Source organism: Aspergillus japonicus (genome assembly GCF_003184785.1).
Source record: "Aspergillus japonicus CBS 114.51 unplaced genomic scaffold BO86scaffold_46, whole genome shotgun sequence".
Classification (NCBI taxonomy): Eukaryota; Fungi; Ascomycota; class Eurotiomycetes; order Eurotiales; family Aspergillaceae; genus Aspergillus; species Aspergillus japonicus.
Genome location: NW_020291683.1, coordinates 151,675 through 172,979, shown reverse-complemented (window position 1 = coordinate 172,979; position 21,305 = coordinate 151,675). Strand labels below are relative to the sequence as shown.

Sequence of the window (21,305 nt, the reverse complement as noted above, 5' to 3'; positions counted from 1 at the left end):
CAGTCGAATCAGGGACTGACTGCTGTAACCAAATCGGCTAAACCGGCATGGTGACGGCCTATCCTGCACGCTGGAACCATCCGAGCAGCCGAGCGATAATGATTAGTCCCTGAATTGGCATCGAACTGAATTGCCAGAACGAGCATTAAAGTCATTCATAGCCTGTTCTTCTTCTGCTCTTCGTTGTTCATCAAATGCCTGCGTGGTTGCAAATCTATGTTCATGACGTCAGTCAGTACAGTTGCGATAACAAAGTTATCCGTGGCTTGCCGGAATTAGAACATCCCCACGTCTACATACTTTACTCCTACATACAGTATCTATCTACTCAGTCTGGAAATTTGTAGTATGCTCAACATATAACTGGATATAATCCTTGATACACCTGGTTTTTAAGAAGAGTTTATACACTATAAGCTATTCGTACATCCAGCGTCCTATCTCGCAGAAGAAGTATGCAAACTTCATCCTTCATACCCTAGTAGATCCGATTGGAAGGACCGACAACAATGCGACCATCAATGCCTTACCCTTCACAAACACTCCAGAGCAAGGCGCGGCTCACTACCCGGCGCAAAAGGACCAAGCATCAAAGGCATCACGCCCTGACCACCCTCATCAGCAAGCACAAGGGCCAACTTGATCCCGACCTCGGAACCCTTTTCCGCCAGCGCCCGCCGGATCTGCTGGGCCTGGGCTGGTGTCGCATGCCCGCACGTCAAGATATACCACAGCGGCCAGATCATATGGTAGACGTTGAAAGCCCGAATCTGCGAAGCCCCCGGCGAAGCCAACGGGTTGCCCAGCTGATCGATCGCCCCGAACGCGAACGGGATCGCACGGCACGTATCGCCGATTAAGCTTTGGATCAGCCGTGATCCCTCGGCTTCCTGTCGGACTGCTTCTCGCTGGATGCCGCTCGAACGCACAATCGAGGTCAAGGTCTGGAGGAATTCCAGGATCGTCACCTGTAGCAATATGCGAAGGGCATGATAGTAGGACCAAATCGACGCCAAAAACTGCCCTTGGTAGGTCAGGACATCTTCGCCGGTATGCGACCGGCAAGCGTGGGGGAGCCAGCTTGTCGGCAGGCTTCGACTCCACTCTGCTAGTTCGGAGTCCAGAGCCCTGTAGATTTCGATCCTGGAGGCAAGGGTAGTGATGACTCCAGGATCGGTGGTGTCGGAAGTCAGGGGGTTCTCGAGGGACATTGGATCAAGCTCGTTCACCACCATGATCAGCCGTTGTAGAGGATCGGCAGGATCAAGACGCATGACAAGATCACGAGTACTGAATCGTGGCTTCTGCCGTAGAAGTAAGACCTCAATGCGCTGCAAATCGTACAGTGGTCAGTATGGCCCCCTGAAGGCTCGAAGTCACCGGCTGTAAGGGTAGATGCACCGGGTGTCTGTAAACCTACCGTGTGAACATACGCAAACGTAAACATATCTAGCCCCTGTTCGTTGAGTAGACTCTCGCCCCTCAGCTTCATGAGGGCTTCAAAGCCCACAGTGTGGGAGCTCGCAAGCCCATTCCGCTCGCCTGAGATATCTTCGAAAAGTGCGAGAATGACGACGGCTGCAAAGGTATTGTCCTTGACCCTTTCGACCGGCGAGTCCAGCGCCCGACGCAGTCCCTGCACCGCCAGAGCAAGCCGGTGTCTCGCTTGTGTGACCAGCGAGGGCGCCTTGACCTGATTACCCAAGGTGAGCAAGGCTGCAGCATCAACCGCGAGACGCAGACACGAAGACGCTGGCTCCACGGCGCCAGGCCCTTGACAGCCCGCATATAACCTCGGGATAAATCCCAGGTGACTGCCACCTTCAGGCTTGTCACAAGCTGTATATTGGTCAAAGAAAAAGCATACCGCCCGTTCCTCCCAGGGCGACCCAGGGTTTCGATATATAGACAGAGAAGACATGCGTGGGTTATCATCAGTAGCCCTCTCTCGAGCACCATGGGCGGGACAAGGCTGGTTGCCTTTCCTACTTCCTTTTACTTGACCCGTCTCGATCTTGAAGATCGTGTCGGGTCGGTACCCCGGGCATGACTCTCCGTAGACAGCGCAGTTGCGGCATCCAGGATGTCCCTCGTCACACTAGGACCTGCTTAGCCACAATCGCATCCAACCAGGTAGTGAATATAGAGAAGCCACCAAATAGCTTATACCACCAATACGAGTGGACATCGGGTGGATTTGCTGGCTGTCGTCCTACCTTTATCTTCCGTTTGCGACACAGATAGCAACCTGTACTAGGTTTGCCCCCGTATACCATAATCGACTAGTCTTGAGGGGCAGCGCCCATATGAACAGCAGGGTACAACTGGCAGGCTTCATACGTCGATGGTGCACGGAATCTGGAGGGTTAAGGATCAACCAGCCATGCAGCCTGCAGTTTCAACTAGATTCATAGCCTATGCTTGTTGCGCAGACCGGAGAGGCGTAATTAGCGCCAATGATGATGATGATGATGATGATGTTACGGAGGGGCCTCTGTGCTCAACGGATCCCTGCCTCTAACTAGAAGGAGTCAGGTGACCACGTCAACTCCGGCAAATGGATCAAGCACTCTCGCAACTGAGACAATACCTTAAGACATTACAATCAGGATAGATCCACAACACTGGCACTTAGGACAAAATCTTTCGTAGATCTGAATACATCTTCCCAAGACAGGTATCGTCTAACCCTCGTATGAAAACTAACATACAAAGCACATATAAAAAGCATGGAATACCGCTGGGGTTATTCCTCTCTGATACTCCAGCAGCACAAGAAAAACCCCAACTGCCACTTGTTTAACTCCACACCACGTTTCCAGCGGGCTTGAAGAAGAGAAGAAAAAGCGAAATTCAAACAAAATGTCCTACCCAACACCCAAAATGCATATATGGAAGAAGAACCGGGCACAATCGGCCCTGTTCCGAGATCAGTCATGCTGCCTACATTGCACTGGACCAATATCAAGGGACTGAGGTGACGGCGCTTGAGATCAGTTAGGGTTGGAGGATAAGGCGGCCTCATGATTTCAACTGGATGACTCATATTGCCATCAAGACAAAGGAGCATCCACCATTGACTGGTCGTTGTCACTGCTTATGGGCAGCGTGGGAGGGGGATCAGAAAAGCGTTCTCGGCGTCGAGTTTCGACTGGGCTCATGAAAGGCCCTGGCGTGCTGGCGGTACTTTCAATTGCGGCTTCGTCCCCGCTATCTTCGGCCGGCGCCGAGAAATTCCATACCTACGAATGCCATTAGATCCTGTTCTTGCCAGTTCGGAGTAACCAAGGGGATGCTTACCTCCATGACCGTCCGCCCTGACCTGTTCGCCATAATGACTGCTTTCTCCGCCTCGAAGGCTACTCTCCAGACAGCCTCGGCCGGGGTAGACAGTTCTCGCAGTAGCTGACCAGTCTCCAAGCTCCAGATCTTGACACGTCCGTCACTGCCACCGCTAACGATACGAGAGCTGTCAAACTGCAGACTTGTCACACTGTTGTCATGCGCTGCCAGACGATGGATGGGTGTATTCGTGACCAGCGACCATATTCGTATTGCGCCATCGGATCCTCCAGTAACCAGCGTATCGCCACGCATCTGTAGTTGTCCAACCAGAGACGTGTGACCCTGCAAGATGCCATTACATTGTCCGGTCTCAGGGTCCCACATGCGCACAGTAGTATCCAGACTACCCGTTGCGATGCGCTTGCCATCGAAGGCGACCGCATATATTTGGCTAAAATGACCCGACAAAGTCCTCAAGCACCGTCCCTCAGATATGCTCCAGATTCGTGCGGTGGTGTCGTAGCTGCCGGAGACAACAAGATCGCCATGTATGGCTAGGCAACGAACACTTGCCTGGTGTCCAACCAAGACATTCTTGCAAGTGCCTGTGGAGAGATCCCAGATCCGTAGGGTCGTGTCTCGTGAGCCGGAAATAGCCGTGTTCTTGTCAGACATTTTCAAACAGCGCACTGTGGACGTGTGGCCACGCAATAGGTATATTGCGGCCCTAGTGCAAACAAACCATTAGTATTGAAATAATCCATATTTGGCTCGGAAATTGCTGGTGGTCGGCTTACCCTGTAGCCATGTTCCACACCCGAACTTCTCGATCGCACCCACCGCTCACAAGGATATCATCCCATGGAACCATAGCCCAGACGCCCATGACATGGCCTTGAAGGGTTTTCTGGTTGTCTCCATTGGTGTCATATACATGGATCTTGGCGTTGTCGAGCGCAACCACGATATACTTCGAAGTCAGGTGGAGGCTTGTAACGACTCCCTGGTCAGGACTCATATGCCTTTGCGTGCAGCGCCCGCCTTTGTTCCAAGCCGATTCAACCATGTATCTCTGTTTGAAATGTGATCTGTAAGATACGGGTCGGACCCGCCGTCTCCGGAACGAGTAGCTTGATGAGGAGAGCCAGTCTCCAGATAAGGAACGCGGGAGTCCCGGAAAGCCGTCCCGAGATTGGAGGCTGGACACCATGGACGTGCTCTGCAACGCGCTCAGCGAATGAGTGGTAGATACAGCATGGAGAGGCTGGCCGTCAACAGGGTCCACAATGTTTCGATCGTCATCCGAGGGGCGCTGATAGGCATATGAATGCTTGTCGCACAGGTTCATCCAAGTGATGTCATCGTTTAATAGTTCGCGCCATCTTTTCGAAACTTGTGATGCTCTTGCTAGCGTCTTCGGATCATCGATAAACGAGAGAACCTAAGGAGATGGAGGTGCACGGGTCAGCAGGGCCACAGCGGCTAATCAAGAGCTCGGGAAGATGGCCACATACCCGCAAACATAGTTCGTTCGGGAAAACCTGAAAGGGGTCTTTCCTTAATCGAGGAACAACGAAACTCCAGACAAAGCTGAGCTGCTGCGGATCACATAGACCGAGAAGTCCTTCGAGGAATTTTTGCTTCTTGGCGTTGGTTAAAGAGGCGAAGTGCATCTGAGTGTTCAATAAAACATCTTCTTCCTCTTCTACCGCTGTCTGCCAGGTCGGTGATCTTTGATGGGGGGTCGGACTCGGAGCTGGAGTAGGGGGCGATTCAGGCGCCGAAGGCAAAAGGTTTGCTGGGATGGAGGGGCCAGGCTTGGTCGAGGAAAGCGACCTCGAATGAGTACTGCAGATGGAAGGAACTGCGTTCTTGGCTATACAAGACCGATTATGCGCCGTGGCCATCTCGTCAGAAACACTGCGCGGACTTATAATCCCGTCATCTGCTGAATCTTGAGTGCTCATGGCGTGCCGCGCTAGAAAGCGGCTATATCATCAAGTGAATTGCGCGGGCCACCAAGCTTGATTGTCGCACGTCGGTTATAACAAGCCCAGACTGACCTCCTGATACTTCAACACATTCGCGATATGATAGCGTTGATTGGGTGTTGAGTGAGAAGAACGAGAGACAATGTTGGAAATTTGAGAGACGGAGATGGGGTGTGTAAGGAGACGGGGGTGGGAGGGAGGAGCGAAGGAGGGAGCGAGCGTCAAGAACAAAAAAGAGATAAGACGGGGGAAGTGGGTGCTCTCCGGCGGTACTGTAGTGATTGTGAGGAGAGGAGGGAGGGCTGACGATACGGAGTCAACGGGGAATAGGGGGGGGGGGTGGTGGGCAGGAGCAGCAGATATCAAGTAGTGACGGGCGAGAATGTTTTATACGGTAGAGAATGGCCGGGCAATCAGATAGATAAAAATAACAGAAAGAAAATAGAACCAGAAAAGAAAAAGTTAAAATGAAGACTGGAGATCCGATATCCCGCGCCGCAGAGACAGCGGCAACAGTGGCAGGCGAACGTTGACTGAAAAGTGGAACAGAGAGCTTGGAGACTGGAGAGGGGGAGAATGAGAGAGAGGGAGAGAGAGAGAGAAGAGACAAGATTATTACGCTTGACCTTTTCCCGCCGACGACGCCATCCAGAAAGAAACTGGGTCTGCAAGTCAGAAACGGGGGTGGTGGGGACGTGTGGACGAGACTAGACCAGACTAGACACTCAGAGAGAGACCGATAGACTTGATAGAGCAATAGAGAGACCCAGGCTGGGAGACAAGTCAAGACAAGACAAGAGAAGACGACAGGAAAGAGAGGGGGGAGGAAGAGGGGGGAGGATTAGTGGATTAGTGGATGAAAGACTGTAGCAATGTAGGACTGTACTGTACGTAGTCCAGTGGAGGGAGGAGAAGGAATGAAGCAGGACAGGATCGGAGCGGACCTACAGGACCTACAGGAGCAGCAACACTAAAAGCAGAGTCAGTCTACTGTAGGCACTAAGCACTAACTTCCAGGCAGGCGGGCAGGGCAAGCAGGCTGGGGCTGGGGCTGGCTGGAATCATGCGATGTCGTAAGAGAGACTCGAAAGAGGGTCAGGTGCAGTCCCTGAAAGGTTTAGTGTGGTTCAGGGAGGGCCCGAAGCCGCCAAGCCCCCCAGACCTACTCTAAGTAACAGTAACTTACTCGTACTCCATACTCTGTGGATTCGACATACAGTCCATGAGACAAGTCCTGACTGTACTTCTTGCTTCGTACAGTACCTACCTACATGCATGCATAGCACTGTACGGAGTACCTATGTGAGCTCCCTCCTCCATCCCTCCCTCCCCACTCCCCACCTATCCCTCCCTCTATCCCTCTATCCCTCCCCCCCCCTTCCCTTCTTCCTTGAACAGTACTCGGAATCCCGCTCCCTGCCTTCTGCTCCTCTTCTCTCCCTCCTCTCTTCTACCCCTGCTTGTTCACATCTTCTACTCCTCTATCCACTCGTTCCCCCTCCATGCGCCTGATCTGTAGGATGTGGACCCCTGCTTTCTCCACCCTCCTTCCATGCATGCGACACATCAGCACAGCAACCAAAAAGATGAGTTATGCGATCACAAGCTCCCACACTGGCAATTTTAAAGGAGAATAAATAAAGAAAATGGAAATAAAAAACCTGCCACCAAGGACAGAACGATCTCTGATGGTCAATGAGGTGGCGCATGCCCTTGCACCATCTGTCGTCAGAGGCAAAGTGAGATCCAGATGAAGCTCCTACAGGTACTGCATTTCCAAAGTCCTACAATATCCGAAACAAGGTCAACTCCTTCCAGAGTCAAGGCGGAGAGATAACCCCCTGTCCGATTACAAATCTGCCCTCCTCACATGCCCCCCTTTCTCACCCTCCCCCGCGCAAAGGAAGCGACCTCGCAGCGCTAGTTGTCGGAATAAAAGGCGCCTGATTAGAGATATAGTTCTTCCGAGTCCCTGGATGGGGAGTCGGCAGGATCTGTCCGACAACCGTGGAATCGGAGGAAATCCAAGGGCGATTCAAGCTTGCCGAATGGTTTTTCTAATCACTTTCCGTTGTTATGCGGGGAAAGGGCTGATCGTGGTTCGGTTTTCCGGGGGACCCCCTCCTTTCCCCTCCTTAGTTCCTGGGTCAGTCTACATACGTAACCTTGACCACCTCGAGCTAATAAACATGTAAGATGAATGACAACTTGGACTTGCCATGGAAATTATCTATACAAAGTGAAGCCCCCCCCCTTTCCATGCGTAGTGAAGATAGGAAACAGAAAATCGCAGCACCGTTTCTATATCAAGGTTTATATCACAAGCAAATTATAGCGTCAAACAAAGGATATCAATCCTAGTACCGGCGTCGTCTATAATAACAAGACATTTTCCCCAAGAGCAATGGGTGTGGAAGAGTTGTTCCCGCAGCAACGTCCTTCGCTGATTATGCACTCGTAAATCGATGGAGTCGAACAAGGATAGAATCCAAAATAAGATTAGTCAACATCGCGCCGAATGAAACGCCTCTTCACGGCCTTTGAGGCTAGTGAGCATGACCTAATTGCAGGAACAATGGCAAGATCATGCCGACGACAGAAGCGATAAGATCTCTCATAGACTTGTCGTGCTTCGCTGGAAGATCCCGAGGATCACCATACCCGTTGGCGGGAGATTCACGAGAGGTGTTGGGACTGTTTTCTTGCATCGTATGCATGGCGACATATCTGCAGAACAGTTAATTTTTATCCTCATCGGGGCGCGTCTAAGGGAGAGCTCACAAGAAGGTACCAGCAGAGAACAACAGCAGTACACCTGTTCTCCAACGCGTACTCATTTCGTCGCCGCTGGAGCCCGAGCCCATGACTTGCACAAATAAGAAAGTCATCAGGGCTCCCAAGGGGGCTGCCAAACTAAAAACCAGTAAATGAGCTCTGGCGGTGCGGCTAGAAAGTCCCTGCTTAAGCAGCACAGAAGTGAGACCGAAAGAAGCCGGAGCCTTATGTACCATGATCGCAAGGAATATGATAAAGCTGAGCCCGGAGTCGGAGCTAGATGCACCCAGGGCGATTCCATCAGCGGCAGCATGGATGACGAGTCCGGTAGTCGTGGCGAAGCTGTGACTGCTTTTGGGGACATTTCCAGCATCCAGGAGACCTCCTTCCCGCGACGGGGATGAATTCCGTCGCAACCCCGATCCCAGGTTGTCCAGCGATATGTGGTAGGGGGTTCTCTCCTGTTTGCTCGGCGATGCTAAAACAGGGAGCTTGTCAATAAGGTACATCAGGATGAAGCCACTGATCAGCGCGATTCCAATCCAGGCGTGAGGCGAGCCCTCCTCCTCATGTGCTTTGTGTTCGGTGTCGCCTGATGTCTCTTCTTTCCGTTCTTGTATCTGGGTTTGTTCATCACGGGTGACATGTAGAGTAGGTGTAGTCGGCACGCTGTCAAAGCCCGGCGCAGGCGCCCCCGCTGTATCTTCAAAACTCAGAATATCTCTCGGCTCGTAGACCTTGACTGCCGGCGATTTATGGATTTGCCAATTGACGGCTGTCGATGTCGACCGGGTGCTGATACCGTTGCGGACGGCAGGTGAACTCGCGCTGTACAGGGTCTCCACTCCTTCTGGAATAATGACGATCAAAGACGTTCCAACCAATACTCCCATACCAATGGAGGATATTAGCCTCAGCTGGGAAGGGGAGAGTGTGAAGGCAAGTGGTAATGAGCCCACGACAAAAGATCTGCCGGAGTGGAAGAGAAGCGGTTAGCGAGGGAGTTGTTTGTGACAGTGGACGATGCCTTCATGGGAACGATGGATACTCACGTAATTGCCATCACAATGCTCAGGGCGAGCAGAGTGAAAAGTCCCTCCATTGTGTCTTCGCCGGTCTAGAAGGTTTCAATCATGATGCCAATTGCGAAAATAATGTTCTCGGCACGCCCCTGATCCTACGTCGGTGGCGCTGCGATGTGCGTGTACGCCCGACAACAAACTGTGCGGAGCGTGAAGGGACAACTGAGGATAATGAGGGAGAGCGGAGGGCGTTAGAAGTGTCTAAGAACTGAAAACGTGGCGGAGGTGGACAGCTCTGGGTTAGGCCTAGTCTAAGTCTTAAGTCGACGGAGTTGATTATTGCGATCCGCTGCCGCAGTGGGCAAAAGAAACCTAGTCTACGGGCTAGGAACAACGCCCGGGCCCAGTCAAGAGACACGGGAAGCCCCACCGCTCAGGGATGGAATGACGGAATTGGAGACACCCGTTTATATGCAGTGAGTCTACTGATTGCGGTGCAATGCAGTGCCCATGATTCATAAGTATAGGCACATTGAGCATAGATGCAATTCCTTTTCGATACTCATAAGCTAGCGCGTTCAGTGAGCTGTATTTCTGCCCCAGTCGCTCCGTCCAGGTCACCACTGGCCGATGTCTTGAACCAGGTACAGACAAACACGCACGCGCGAGCTCAACAAGCTCGAGCAGAGCCCTGAGGGCAAAAGCAGCTCTCAGCAACGGCATAAATATATGGTACAATGAAGGATCGAGCCACCCTAAGTGAATTTTATCGCGCATCTTGAGTCACTAAGCGGACACGGCGATACCCGACATACCATCAGCGGTAGGAGGGTCAGCCGCAAGTGGGTACTAGCCCAAATATCTAGAAGGTGTCTCCTCCAACTATTCCTTAAAGCCGAGCATTATATCAAGCACGCTGCTGGTTGTATTACCACGAGAAAGATGCAGAGCTGCCGTAGATATACCAATTGTTCCGAGGCCTAGCAACGCGATTTGCTGAAGATTGTGAAGCGAAGACACCATGTTCCACAATTCTTGGATCAGGCGTTCGTTGTTTCTTCGTGACTCGTGTACTCTGCCATCAATCGGATCAACTATGAGGATGCAGTCTGCTGATGAAACAGCTTTTCGGTGGTTTCTGCCAGCGCGATAGTATACATCGTAGTGCAAAAGTAAGAGCCGAGGTTATGCATAGTCAAGATTTAGAACATGTCGAGCTATGATGCTCATAAGATTCGAGAATAGAAATTGCAACGAGGACATCAATTCCAGCACGTTGCACCCTGAGGTTTTCTTCAACTGTACAGCTACTCCATAAGTATGGTATATGCAAAAGTGGTCCTCATTCACTTCTTCACCACTGCAACCGAGCTCACTTTCGACGCGCTAAACCCGAAACGGTTATACCCAGCTCCGCCGCGCAACGCGATCGATTCGGGCAACACGCGCCGCCTTCGAACGCAATTAATGTAAGAACGAGAGAGCCTACCGTAGCTTTCTTCCACCCCATCTCTTGAGCTCATCGCTTCCTCGAACATCCCTCATCTACGTGTCTGGCATCATGGCAAGCGACGGCGATTGTAACGAAGGCCCCCTATCCCCTCTTCCTCTGCCACCTAACTGACCACAAAAAACCCGCTTCTACAGGGAATTGCGACGCCAATGACGCCCTCCAGCTGTCTTTAGTCCAACCTGCTGAGGATGCGAAACTCAAGACTCTCTCCGACTTTCAACCTCAATTCACATACCCTATCTTCGGCGATGAAGAGCAGATCTTCGGCTACAAGGGCCTGATTATCCGCATGCGATTCGCCGCCCACGACCTCCGCCCGCATATTCACATATCCTACGATGAGAAGTTCAAGCCCGTGGGCGATACCGCCGCCGTCGATCTACTGAAGACTCTGAAGCCATGGATTCCTGAAGGTAGAGTGACATGCCATCTCTTGCCGCCCCCTCCCCGCATTTCTCGGATTCGCGGGCCTCATAGCTCTTTTGTACTAACTTCACCGGTGGTTTCTTAGAGGCTTTCGTTGTACTCCCCGATTATGAGAAGGCTGTCTTGGAGGACAAGGACGCCAAGGACTTTGTACCTCCAGGCAAACTCGTTCACAGCTACGTCACCCGACAGAGAACATATGAGGTCTGGGCAGGGTCTCTAGCCGATCCGGAGGTGCGGCGACTATTGGATCGCGCGCAAGTCTTTGTTTCACTCTTCATCGAAGCTGGGACGCCCATTGTCACGGATGATCCTGAATGGACGCTGGAAAGATGGACGGTCTACTTTGTGTACGTTTTACATACTATCTGTCATAACTGGTACCAAGCCGCGCTTATCATGCTAACAACGCTTTCAGCTATGAGAAGGTCAAGCCGCCAGTGCCCACTGCTTCACAATATTCCATTGTCGGATATGCGACAACATATCGTTGGTGGTTCTACCAGAGAGACAAGACACAAAAGCCCGCCATCCAAGATAGTCCTTTTCCTCCGGCGGAGGTGATCAGACCCGCTCAGCTTCCGTCGCGTTTGCGAATTGCTCAATTCCTCATACTTCCTCCTCACCAAGGCTCGGGCCACGGCATTCATTTGTACACGACAATCCACAGCGCTTGCATTAGCGACCCCACGATTTCCGAACTGACCGTTGAGGACCCGAATGAAGCCTTTGACGCCCTTCGCGATACCGCCGACTACCACATCCTTCGCCCCGAATTTCAGAAGCACGAGCTGAACATCAATTCAGACCCTTATGGGGTACCGGCGAAGAAGCCCCGCCCTCGGCGCGTGCCCACATCTGCCCTGATTCCGACTAAGCTGCTCTCAGAGATCCGCTCCTCGTTCAAAATCGACTCCACTCAATTTGCTCATATTTCGGAAATGTATCTTCTGGGTCAGATCCCTCTTAAGAAGCGACTAGCTGGCGGAAGCAACATGGCCCGACTTTTGATCAAGAAGCATAACGCGAATGACCCCGATGATCGGCGGTACTACTGGTGGCGCATGCTCACGAAACAGCGTCTCTACAAACGCTCTCGAGACCTCTTGATCCAACTGGATCTGAGCGACCGCATCGAGAAGCTGGAGGAAACGGTCACCAATGTTGAGGAAGGCTATGAAGCGCTACTTAAAGCATTCAACGCTCGCGAAGAGGAGTTGAAAGCCAGAGAAGAAGAGCTGAGTGACGAAGCAACCACGGAGTCGACTGTTGTCTTGGACGAGTCGGGTGAAGGCTCCAGAGCACAGCGCAATAAGCGAAAACTCACCGTGGAAGATGACGAGGATGAGGAGGAGGAGGAGGACTCGCCGGTCAAGCGACCAAAGGCGTAAATAGCGGAGCGTTCGCGCACGACTGATCCTTGCTCGATGAATCCCGCGACAAGGTCAATGTACTAATAAGCTTCATGATCTATCCAGAACCATTTCTGCAATGAGCTATGGCCGAGTATATGATCTCTCATTCCGTACTACTGTAAATGCATGTGCAGATCATGATCTGTAGCTAGGTGGAGGGGCCGAATCTAGTGTGTCCACTGATTTCACCGACTTAGAGGACCCGGGCCCATGGCTTACTCGACTACTAGTCGCAGTAAACGTGATGGTCGATAATCCGACCGTCGACGTAGCGAGCGTCTCCGAGGACATGCGGCGCTTCCCATGCAGGCTTGCTTTCTGATCACCATCTGGTTGGACCGAATCCTGCTGCGTTGCGCTCTGGATGTTCTCCGCCCCGATCAATTTCCCGACGCATGCAAGTGTCTGTCTCAAGTTCTGTAGTTCATCTTGCATGCCTCCGGGCCGAGAAGACGCGTCCGAGCCCACCTGCATTCGACCGGGATCTTCCGGCGGCATGTCTATGACGAAGAGTTCATTCTCGGGCTCCGGAGCTGGCGATTCGGTCGTAGGTTTCCTCTCCCACCAGCGATGCCATCGGAGCCGTCGGGCTGCAGCCTTGTAGGCCCGGCGAGCTTTCCTCTCTTCACGCTGCGCGGCTCGGTCGACCCGGCGGCGTTGACAGTACATGGTGTTCAGACAGATCCGGTAGGCCACCACGCATACGGCAAGTAGACAGGCGAGCACGACGAGCTTCGTGATCGACACCTGGTGTCTGTACTCGGAGATATTTCTGAGCAAGCCGCAGCTCCGGTCGGAATCTTCGGCCAGACATAGCGACCGAGTCATTTTGGTCGCGGCTTTGTTGTCTACTACACAGGGCATTTAGAATCCTGTCATGAGTGGTTTCTGGTACGGTATGAAACTACTGACTGAGACGCGTTGGGAAGGAATAATCAATGCTCTTGTGAGGAACAGGAGCACCGTCGACTGTTAAGTCGATGATGAGGACGAATATCAATGCTGACCATCGGGATACAAAGCCCAAAGTGGAGATGCGACGCCTGTCACTCATGATGTATATAATCGGTTTCAGAAAAGCGCTTTGATTTTATCTGCAAAATTGGAGGATGCGTGAAGGTTAAGAAGCTATCCCATTGGTAATGTTAGAGAGCATAAGCATTGCAGCTAAGGAGAAGAACGCATCCTTCAAATTGGTTGTATTATTTGGGGGGGGGGGGGGGGGAGCAATAGACTAAATACGGACACAGACAATGGAACTAAGCCAGGGTCACTGGACGGGCTCGCTCGGCTGGACACTTTAATACGCAGGCTGGCCGGCCAATCGCGGGGCCATGTTTTTCCGGATTGCCCCGGTGCTGCGATCACCGCCACAGCATCAGTGGAAGCTCATGCGGAGCCTCTTCCAGCCCGCGCTCGTTACCACATCTCAAACCGGATTCTTGCTTCAATAATCACATTGCGATCTCGATTTCCCACCCTTTCCACACTCAAATCCAGTTTGCCGGTCTCAAAGATTCCCGGACCATCAATCACGCGATCGCGCAAGCGCGTATCACTCTACCTACCAATTCGATATCCTACCTTGTTCAACAGTCTCCAGAAATGGTAAACCACTCGATTCGCAATTGATCCTTACTGTGCACTTGAATCCCGCTGACTTCGTGAACAGTTGCCCCTAGGTCTCCTGACGGCCGCGCAGGGCCATCCCATGCTCGTCGAACTCAAGAACGGCGAGACGCTCAATGGACACCTCGCCAACTGCGACAACTGGATGAACCTCATACTGAAGGAAGTTGTCCAGACGAGTCCCGAGGGAGATAAGTTCTTTCGTTTACCGGAAGTTTACGTCAGAGGAAACAACGTGAGTGCACCCACGGAAGGAACCAAGCGGTCGTTCGGTCCCCTCGAGTCTGCAACATCTGACCGTTTCTCCTCCCTCATAGATCAAGTACCTACGAATTCCCGAAGAGATTGTGGAAATGGTGAAGGAACAACAGCAGAACCAGCCGCAGAACCGGAACCGTGGTCCGCGCGAAGGTGGTCGGGGCGATAGAGGCCGTGGTGGTGGTCGGGGTCGTGGCCGCGGTCGGGGTCGGGGCGGCAACTAGAGATCTGATCCTAATTTCTTTTGTTTTTTTCCACGAAAATGAATGAGAAGAGAGAACATGAAAGATACCCCGGGGATTGAAAGTTGTTAGAGCAGGTAGCTATCGCTGGGAGAAGTCCGTTTGGCGGTTCAAAGTCGAGCATGGCCTTGGCGTATCTGGTTGTATTTGTCAAATGGGAATCGCGCCGTCTGGGCGCTTCTGCTTCTTATTCACTTCCTTTTCTGGCTCCGAGATTGAGATTGTCTTGATATATATATACTAAGTAGAAAAAAAAGTGAAGGCTTTACTTCGTGCTGTCTATCGCCGTCACTTATCATTATCCCCAAAACAATGCCCGATTAGCATCGGGATCACGTGCATTCCCGTAATTTGTTTCTCGATCTCGAGATGTCAACTGCGAACGCCTCTCCAAGCGCTCGCAATGCCACGAACGACACTTGTTCTGGATGGCCTGTGGTTTTGCCTTTGTCCATCATTCAATATAAATACCCTCCATAGGGCCAGAATTGCTCTACAAGGGACCCGGCGGTTTTCTAGCCGAAATAATTCATCATTCGGTCCCCAAACGAATACACCAATCCGACAACACCTCAGCAGACAACATTCCGACTCAAATGCCCTGAAGAAAAAGCTAGGCGGTGGTGAAACACCTTGCTCGGCCTCCGACCAACCAACCCCTCAGCAGCATGGAGACGGTTATGACCAACAAGAGAGCGCCAGACGCTCAATAGACCCAACGACGTATGCCGCCGATGACGCCCCAGAAACTCTCGCGGGGATCAAGACTCAGAGCTTGGAGACCAAGCTGCAGGAACTCACAGCCCAAAACCCCCGGATTCAAAGTGCCACGCAGATACTGCGCATCCTCGTCCGCGACCGCCAGATACCCCCGCAGACGCGGCACTACAGAGCTCTCGTCCTCGCTCATTCTGATGCGATGCGCGGGTCCACAGAAACGGTTCGCAGTTTACTTGCGGAGATGGAGGAAAATGGGATACCGGCGGACTCGGGCACGCTGCACGCTGCTCTCCAGGTATGTACCGGGCAAATTTCCCCACAAGTCCGAGCAGGCCCCGTCTTGAATTCCGTGCTGACGGTCTTTGTGCTACGCTCAGGTATCTGCCGTTCATCCCGACTATATGCTGCGCCAAGACGTAATGCGCACACTTCGAGAGCGATGGCTCCCGCTGAGCCCGATGGGATGGCACTACGTGGTGGCTGGTCTGCTTCGAGAACACCAATTCGAATTGGCTCTGGATCATATCGATCAGATGAAGCGGAAGGGGGTGGCCATCGAGAGCTGGCTGTTCAACATGCTCGTCTACTATCTCTGTGAATACCAAGAGTTCGACGAGGTGCTCCGGTTGATGCGCTCTCGGACGGAACAACATCTCGATATGACACCCGAGCTGTGCTTGTATGTCTTGGATGTGGCCAGCGAGGCTTCTCACTACGAGACTATACGGTTTATCTGGAGGGGCATGGTGGAACTGCAGTACCTGCAACCTCCACACGAGATTTGCAGCAAGGTCCTGGCGGCTGCGGCGCGCACCGGAGACGTCGCCCTCGGGACATCTGTGATCCGCTTCCTTGTCGAGTCAGACATCCCCGTCACTCTTGCGGACTACGAAAGTATGGTGGAAGCCTATGTGGTGTCTGGGGACCTCTACGCCGGGTTCGAGGTTCTCTGCAAGATGCACAGAGCCGGCATCGCGGTGGAACGAAGCTCCACGCGGGCCGTGCTCGATTACATGATCCGCAAAGATACGGCTCCCCAGGACGCGTGGGCCATGCTCAAGAAACTCAAGGCCGCGAAGTTCGAGGTGCCCCTCGGCTGCGCCGCGGCGATCCTGGAGTTGTGCGAGCATAAAACCCTCCACGATCCGTTCGCAGTCGAAGACGGCGTCGCGCTGTACAACGAACTGTACGATCTCTGCTCGGAAAAGGCCGACGTGCCCGTCTTCAACATGCTCCTCAGCATGTGCCGCCGTGCAAGGGACAGCGACGCCGGCATGTTCGTGGTGCACGAGATGGCAGCGCTGGGCGTCGTCCCCGACGGGACCACCTTCGAGCACCTGACGATGATGTGTCTGGACGCGGACAACTTCGAGTCCGGGTATATGTACTTCCAGGACCTGCTGAACCGGGGATTCGATCCGAGCGCGGAGACCCGCGCCGCCATCCGGGAGGTCTGCTCTCACTCCCGGGACCCGTACGCGGTCCAGTTGAGGCGCCACCCCCGGATCCAGGATGGCTCTGTCCAGTGCCTGGTGGACGAGCTCAACGCTGTCCATGAGTATAGCGGTGAGCGATGGCCGAGCCAAGAGCCCGCCGACGACGTGCCCTGGCGGGACTCCCCCAGATATCCCACCCTGACGTGGCGACCCTCCTTTGTCCGAGCGACCTGGTCGAAGAAGTCGAAGGAGCTGTGGAAAAATGCGCGTCGGCAAGCGTCGAAGGAGGCGCGCAAGAGGAAGAGGAGGCAGCTAGCCATCCAGCGCGCACAGGAGGAGGAAGGCTGGATGGACTACGAGCCGGGCGGTCTTATTCCCGAGGATCAGCTGGCAAGCAGCAAAGGAGACGATCCAAAGTTGGATTGAGACTGGTCACGACACAAAAGGTGATTTTCCAATTTCACCATGTACTGTACAACTAAATAGACATGCTATAAATGCATGAAAAAAAGGAGGAGAGAGGAAGGGGGCTAACCCCTTGGCCCCATTGGACTATAATGTCGGTCATTTCCGACCTCCGACGAATTGAACCACCATGAAGCCTGTTGGGTAATGACAGCCACAGCTTGGTCTTCCAGATGACGGCCGCAAGAGGCTGGCTGGGGTAGCTCATGCGAGTAAGCACCGGCAAGATTGCGTACGTTAGACGGAAAATGAATCTATAGCTACCGAGCTCACCCTGTGGTCGTGGTCTGTGCCGTGCTGACGGTGTTCGCAGTTGCGTTTTTGCCCTAAATAGCCCGGGATCCGGACGCTGCTATACTGTACTGTACCTACACTAAACATCTTGCTGCCGCTTGTACTGTGGTGCGTGAACTACAGCAACACAGTAGCAACCATTCGATGACTGAGGGAAGTAGGAGCACACTCGTGTTCATGAATTCTCTGGCTTGGAGACTTTGAGTTTACTACTTGGTCATTTACATGCAGTGTAATAACATTCAATTGCTCGATCATCCAGCCCCTTTGTTTGGGTCATGATTATAAGAAATCTATTATTCCTTGACGCCATCCCAAACATCTTAAGGAGGATGGTTGTATCCTCTACGGTATCTGAGATACAAAATGGGCCGGTGCGATGCACACCGCACATCCCATATCCCTTCAAATACTCTTTCGTCAGGGGCGGGCAGACTACAAGGTGGATGCCCGCGTTCTTGGTCTGAATAGACGCATGCGGGGTGCGGTCCGACACCGAAGCTGATTGCCCTGAAGGTTTTCGTGCACGTTGTGCAGGCTGTGCAGGACGTTCAGGACGTTCAGGACGTTCAGGACGGTAAATCTGAGCCCACGGCTTCAACATGTATTGCGTTTCCTTTATGGGGCCTTCGACTAGGACTTGCCAGCCGTCGTCGTCCTCCGCCCTCCGCCCTCCGCCCTCCGCACCACGCGTCGGAACTCCACATCACTGTATAGAAACACTGCCCACCATAAACAAGAGACAGGCTGCCGCTGAGGTTTTTCCTCGAATCGTCTAAGAAGCTGGTGGCGACGTTCCCCAGACACCGAGTTGAGCTCGTTGAAATTGTTTATGGCTGGTTCGCTAGTGTAAGAGAGCTGAGCTAAACAATAAGAATCAGTACAGCTTCGGTTCTGTTAGGCCTGGGATTACCCACATCTCAATTTACATACACCATATGGCGGAGGTGAGGGGTTTCGCAATTGAAACACCACACGTAGCACGGTGGATTAAGTTTCTTTAAGAGAATATTCAGCGATAAACCTAAGTCTATGTCCTTCGTTCTGAAGATCATCCATAAACCTATAAGCTTGTTACTTCTCTAGGGGGAACCCCCGAAGACCGTTTACATAGGGCCTTGAGGGAGACTTACTGAAAGGAGGGTACCCGGTTCCGATCCATTCTCACAAGACCGACTTTTTCGGCCACGATGGGCCCAGTGAAATTTCGAATCATTTGCGAATTCTTTGAGAGCATGAATCGCCACTAGTTGCGAAAGCGGAGGGAATACTGGATTCGCATCCCTTGTAAGTTAGGTACCCTTCAGGTCTTCAATGCCATGGCAGAACAAGCTTGCTCGTGATTCTCTCGCTGGTAATTCGAGGTTATCTTTGCCATGGTTGCCGGCAGAAACCGGTGACGGTCGGCTCCTCTGTTAGGGTAAGCAACTCTTATGAAGGGCTGATCAGGCACGTTTGCCGCGAGGGCATCAGCTCTTTTAACGGCTATCTCGGGATTTCCAGATGTTCTTGTAGGCCTGCGGAAGCATGTGGTGCACACTTTGCTCTCGCGATGTGCTTAGTAGGTCTTTAGATTGGATCAGGCCGGGATCTCATCAGGCACTTCGTCCCCCCCTTTTCCTCTATAGTTATCGCACACAGACTCGTCGTTTGCACCTTCTGCCGAGTTGACGGGGCACACTTTGAGCAAAGGTAAACCGATGAGCTTGCTCCGCCACCATCTTTCAGCAAGGTTCATTGTATGCGATGTTTGTGGTAACTGCCGCTTTTCGGGGGGAGATCTCAGTGCACGCATACATTCAGCATCATAGTCAAGCTCGATCCGGTCTCCGTCCTTGCGATCAGTATTGTATTCAGGGGCCAGAGTCCTAACCCCAGAGCATCAGCCCATTTTTGATGATAGGGTTAGGATATGCACATTGAAGTCATTGCCAAAACCTGGAAGATAGTCCGTAGTCTACCCTTCTTAGCTTTAGGCCCTTGGGTAGGAAGTTCATTCAGTGCCTTTACACCTTCCTGTTTGTGTTTTCTAGATCGAATCACCGGAAAAGACACGGGGACGACGGGGGGGGGGGGGGGGGGGGGGGGGCCCTCGGCTTGGTGAGAGATCCTGGGGAATTGTTCTCTAGCTTCGATGAGAGAGCTTCAGTAATTCTCTTTCATTCTTGGTTAGTGAGATATAGGAGGGTCTTCCCTTTCTTCAAATGGTGAATTCCGCGCAAGGGTGAAGATGCGCCACATCAGGCGTACGCACCATTCGAGCTTCCAATTTGCCCTTGAAAATTCCGTTGCAGTCGGTGCGGGTCATGGCAAAAGTTTGGCAAATACATCAATAGACCCAGTCTTGCTGGGTTCAATCCGAGTTCAGACTCAGCAATGCAGCAAAGGTTATGTATGGTCTGCCATGACCCCGTGCCTCTTAGGCATTTGCAGCCCTGCGAGGAGCAGTAGCTCAAATGCTCATTAGCGGCTGCAGAGGCTTCAAACCAGGAGATAATGCTAGCATTGAACACAATAGATCGCGCTGTTACAAGGCAGGGTTGCTGATAGAAGATGGTTAGGTCTGCTATGAAGATGGAATATGTTTCCCAGAGGAGAAGTAATTGCTGGTACTAGGAGGCGTGACGATTCATGTTAGTGACAAAGATGCATCGGTCTGCTTTTATCTCTGAATGTCTCGGCTCGTGTGATGGTTTCGCCTGCTGCTTGCGCGGACAAGACGGCATTGTAGTCAAATTCGAGGAAATGGGGCTTGAACGGGTCAGAACTTGGCCATTCCTCTAACTTGTCTGCATCGTTCACAAAACAAAGCCTTCGCAATTTGGGTCCAGTGTTGCAGCTTCGAGATTTCAAGCCCGGATGATGCTTGCCGGTCCATTTCTGTGGTAGTCCCATTGGGCCAGCTGAGTTGCGCATGAGATTGCGGCCATACATAAGGCGTACCGTTCTTGCTCTGCTCTTATTGCCATCCATTCGCCGATGTTGATTCTGTAGTCCCTCTCTGGATGTCATTTCTCTGCACTAAACCCTTCTCGCTGCGTCTGCCAGAGTTTTCTCATTTGCCGGCTGGCAACCATCCCGAAATCAAATCACATTTTCTCGGACTATGGCTCCATACTCATCGACTAATCGGACTCGTGCATCGTCTAGCACCATGTGGGATGCCCCCAAGAAAGCTGTTCTGCCTCCGCGCAGGGTCATCGTTCTTTGTGTGGTCTTGTGTGACATTTTGTCAGAAATTATTCTAACAAGGGTCATCAGCAGCTGCATAAGAGGCTTCATTTTTGGAATGGGGGGAGGATTAGAGCCGTAAATGGAGGCTTTTCGTAGCCTTTGCCCACAAAGCATCAGAACTGCCGGTGAGCAGAGCAGAACGCCCTGAAAGAACTCAGGATACTGCTGTTCTGGTCGTGACCGAGGTTCGTCCAAGGGATATTGTGCAAGAAGAAGATCGATCTTTGCGCCCTCAGGATGTTCAGTCAACCACGAGTCATCTATGAAATGGTTCAGAGTAAAGAGTCTTGTCAGTCCAGCTAGTTGATGAGAGTAGGGACTTATAAAGAAGAAGGAGGATTGTGTGGTCGTTGTGTCAGAGGTAAGGGAGTTGTAAAGAAGAGAGTTGAGAAGAGGTGGAGGTAGAGGGCCAATCTATGTTGTAAAACTACCCCCAGGACGTCAGATTCGAGGAGATCCTCTACAGTAAAGTGATTCACTGTTGAGATGAACAAAATTCACCACCTAGAAGTGCATAGTCGTATCATTATTGTAAGTAGAAGATTCAATCATTGGAGATCCATGGTCTCTGGGATTTGATCCAAATAGTGAAGTTTGATC

The 21,305-nt window shown here is 52.3% G+C and overlaps 8 protein-coding genes across 8 annotated transcripts; 4 read left to right on the top strand and 4 right to left on the bottom strand.

Annotated features, from left to right (window-relative positions):
* Nucleotides 1-533: 533 nt before the first annotated feature.
* On the bottom strand, nucleotides 534-2,340 carry BO86DRAFT_366904 (putative C6 transcription factor; the record flags this gene model as incomplete). The annotated part of the gene is made up of 3 exons (XM_025670121.1): nucleotides 2,217-2,340; nucleotides 1,421-2,098; nucleotides 534-1,331 (listed from the first exon to the last, which is right to left on the bottom strand). Exons 1-3 carry the CDS (start codon nucleotides 2,274-2,276, stop codon nucleotides 534-536), a joined length of 1,536 nt encoding a protein of 511 aa, XP_025525292.1. The 5' UTR covers nucleotides 2,277-2,340.
* Nucleotides 2,341-2,892: 552 nt separating this feature from the next.
* Nucleotides 2,893-5,347, bottom strand: BO86DRAFT_153947 (F-box/WD repeat-containing protein). Its single transcript, XM_025666349.1, has 4 exons — nucleotides 4,800-5,347; nucleotides 4,083-4,726; nucleotides 3,301-4,012; nucleotides 2,893-3,242 (listed from the first exon to the last, which is right to left on the bottom strand). Exons 1-4 carry the CDS (start codon nucleotides 5,250-5,252, stop codon nucleotides 3,054-3,056), a joined length of 1,998 nt encoding a protein of 665 aa, XP_025525291.1. The 5' UTR covers nucleotides 5,253-5,347; the 3' UTR covers nucleotides 2,893-3,053.
* Nucleotides 5,348-7,510: 2,163 nt separating this feature from the next.
* Nucleotides 7,511-9,384, bottom strand: BO86DRAFT_366899 (Mn(2+) transporter ATX2). The gene is made up of 3 exons (XM_025670120.1): nucleotides 9,104-9,384; nucleotides 8,058-9,020; nucleotides 7,511-8,003 (listed from the first exon to the last, which is right to left on the bottom strand). Exons 1-3 carry the CDS (start codon nucleotides 9,151-9,153, stop codon nucleotides 7,823-7,825), a joined length of 1,194 nt encoding a protein of 397 aa, XP_025525290.1. The 5' UTR covers nucleotides 9,154-9,384; the 3' UTR covers nucleotides 7,511-7,822.
* Nucleotides 9,385-10,556: 1,172 nt separating this feature from the next.
* On the top strand, nucleotides 10,557-12,516 carry hat1 (histone acetyltransferase catalytic subunit HAT1). The gene is made up of 4 exons (XM_025669151.1): nucleotides 10,557-10,653; nucleotides 10,721-10,999; nucleotides 11,098-11,362; nucleotides 11,431-12,516. The coding sequence occupies exons 1-4, from the start codon at nucleotides 10,635-10,637 to the stop codon at nucleotides 12,401-12,403; spliced, it is 1,536 nt and encodes a 511-aa protein (XP_025525289.1). The 5' UTR covers nucleotides 10,557-10,634; the 3' UTR covers nucleotides 12,404-12,516.
* On the bottom strand, nucleotides 12,483-13,634 carry BO86DRAFT_153924 (uncharacterized protein). The gene is made up of 2 exons (XM_025666348.1): nucleotides 13,340-13,634; nucleotides 12,483-13,278 (listed from the first exon to the last, which is right to left on the bottom strand). The coding sequence occupies exons 1-2, from the start codon at nucleotides 13,479-13,481 to the stop codon at nucleotides 12,563-12,565; spliced, it is 858 nt and encodes a 285-aa protein (XP_025525288.1). The 5' UTR covers nucleotides 13,482-13,634; the 3' UTR covers nucleotides 12,483-12,562.
* Nucleotides 13,635-13,787: 153 nt separating this feature from the next.
* On the top strand, nucleotides 13,788-14,823 carry BO86DRAFT_366893 (U6 snRNA-associated Sm-like protein LSm4). Its single transcript, XM_025670119.1, has 3 exons — nucleotides 13,788-14,035; nucleotides 14,100-14,291; nucleotides 14,374-14,823. Exons 1-3 carry the CDS (start codon nucleotides 14,033-14,035, stop codon nucleotides 14,536-14,538), a joined length of 360 nt encoding a protein of 119 aa, XP_025525287.1. The 5' UTR covers nucleotides 13,788-14,032; the 3' UTR covers nucleotides 14,539-14,823.
* Nucleotides 14,824-14,959: 136 nt separating this feature from the next.
* On the top strand, nucleotides 14,960-17,398 carry BO86DRAFT_343480 (pentatricopeptide repeat protein; the record flags this gene model as incomplete). The annotated part of the gene is made up of 2 exons (XM_025669150.1): nucleotides 14,960-15,571; nucleotides 15,654-17,398. 2 exons carry the CDS (start codon nucleotides 14,960-14,962, stop codon nucleotides 17,136-17,138), a joined length of 2,097 nt encoding a protein of 698 aa, XP_025525286.1. The 3' UTR covers nucleotides 17,139-17,398.
* A 3,009-nt stretch (nucleotides 17,399-20,407) lies between these two features.
* On the top strand, nucleotides 20,408-20,801 carry BO86DRAFT_153896 (uncharacterized protein). The gene has a single exon (XM_025666347.1). It carries the CDS (start codon nucleotides 20,477-20,479, stop codon nucleotides 20,717-20,719), a length of 243 nt encoding a protein of 80 aa, XP_025525285.1. The 5' UTR covers nucleotides 20,408-20,476; the 3' UTR covers nucleotides 20,720-20,801.
* Nucleotides 20,802-21,305: the final 504 nt, after the last annotated feature.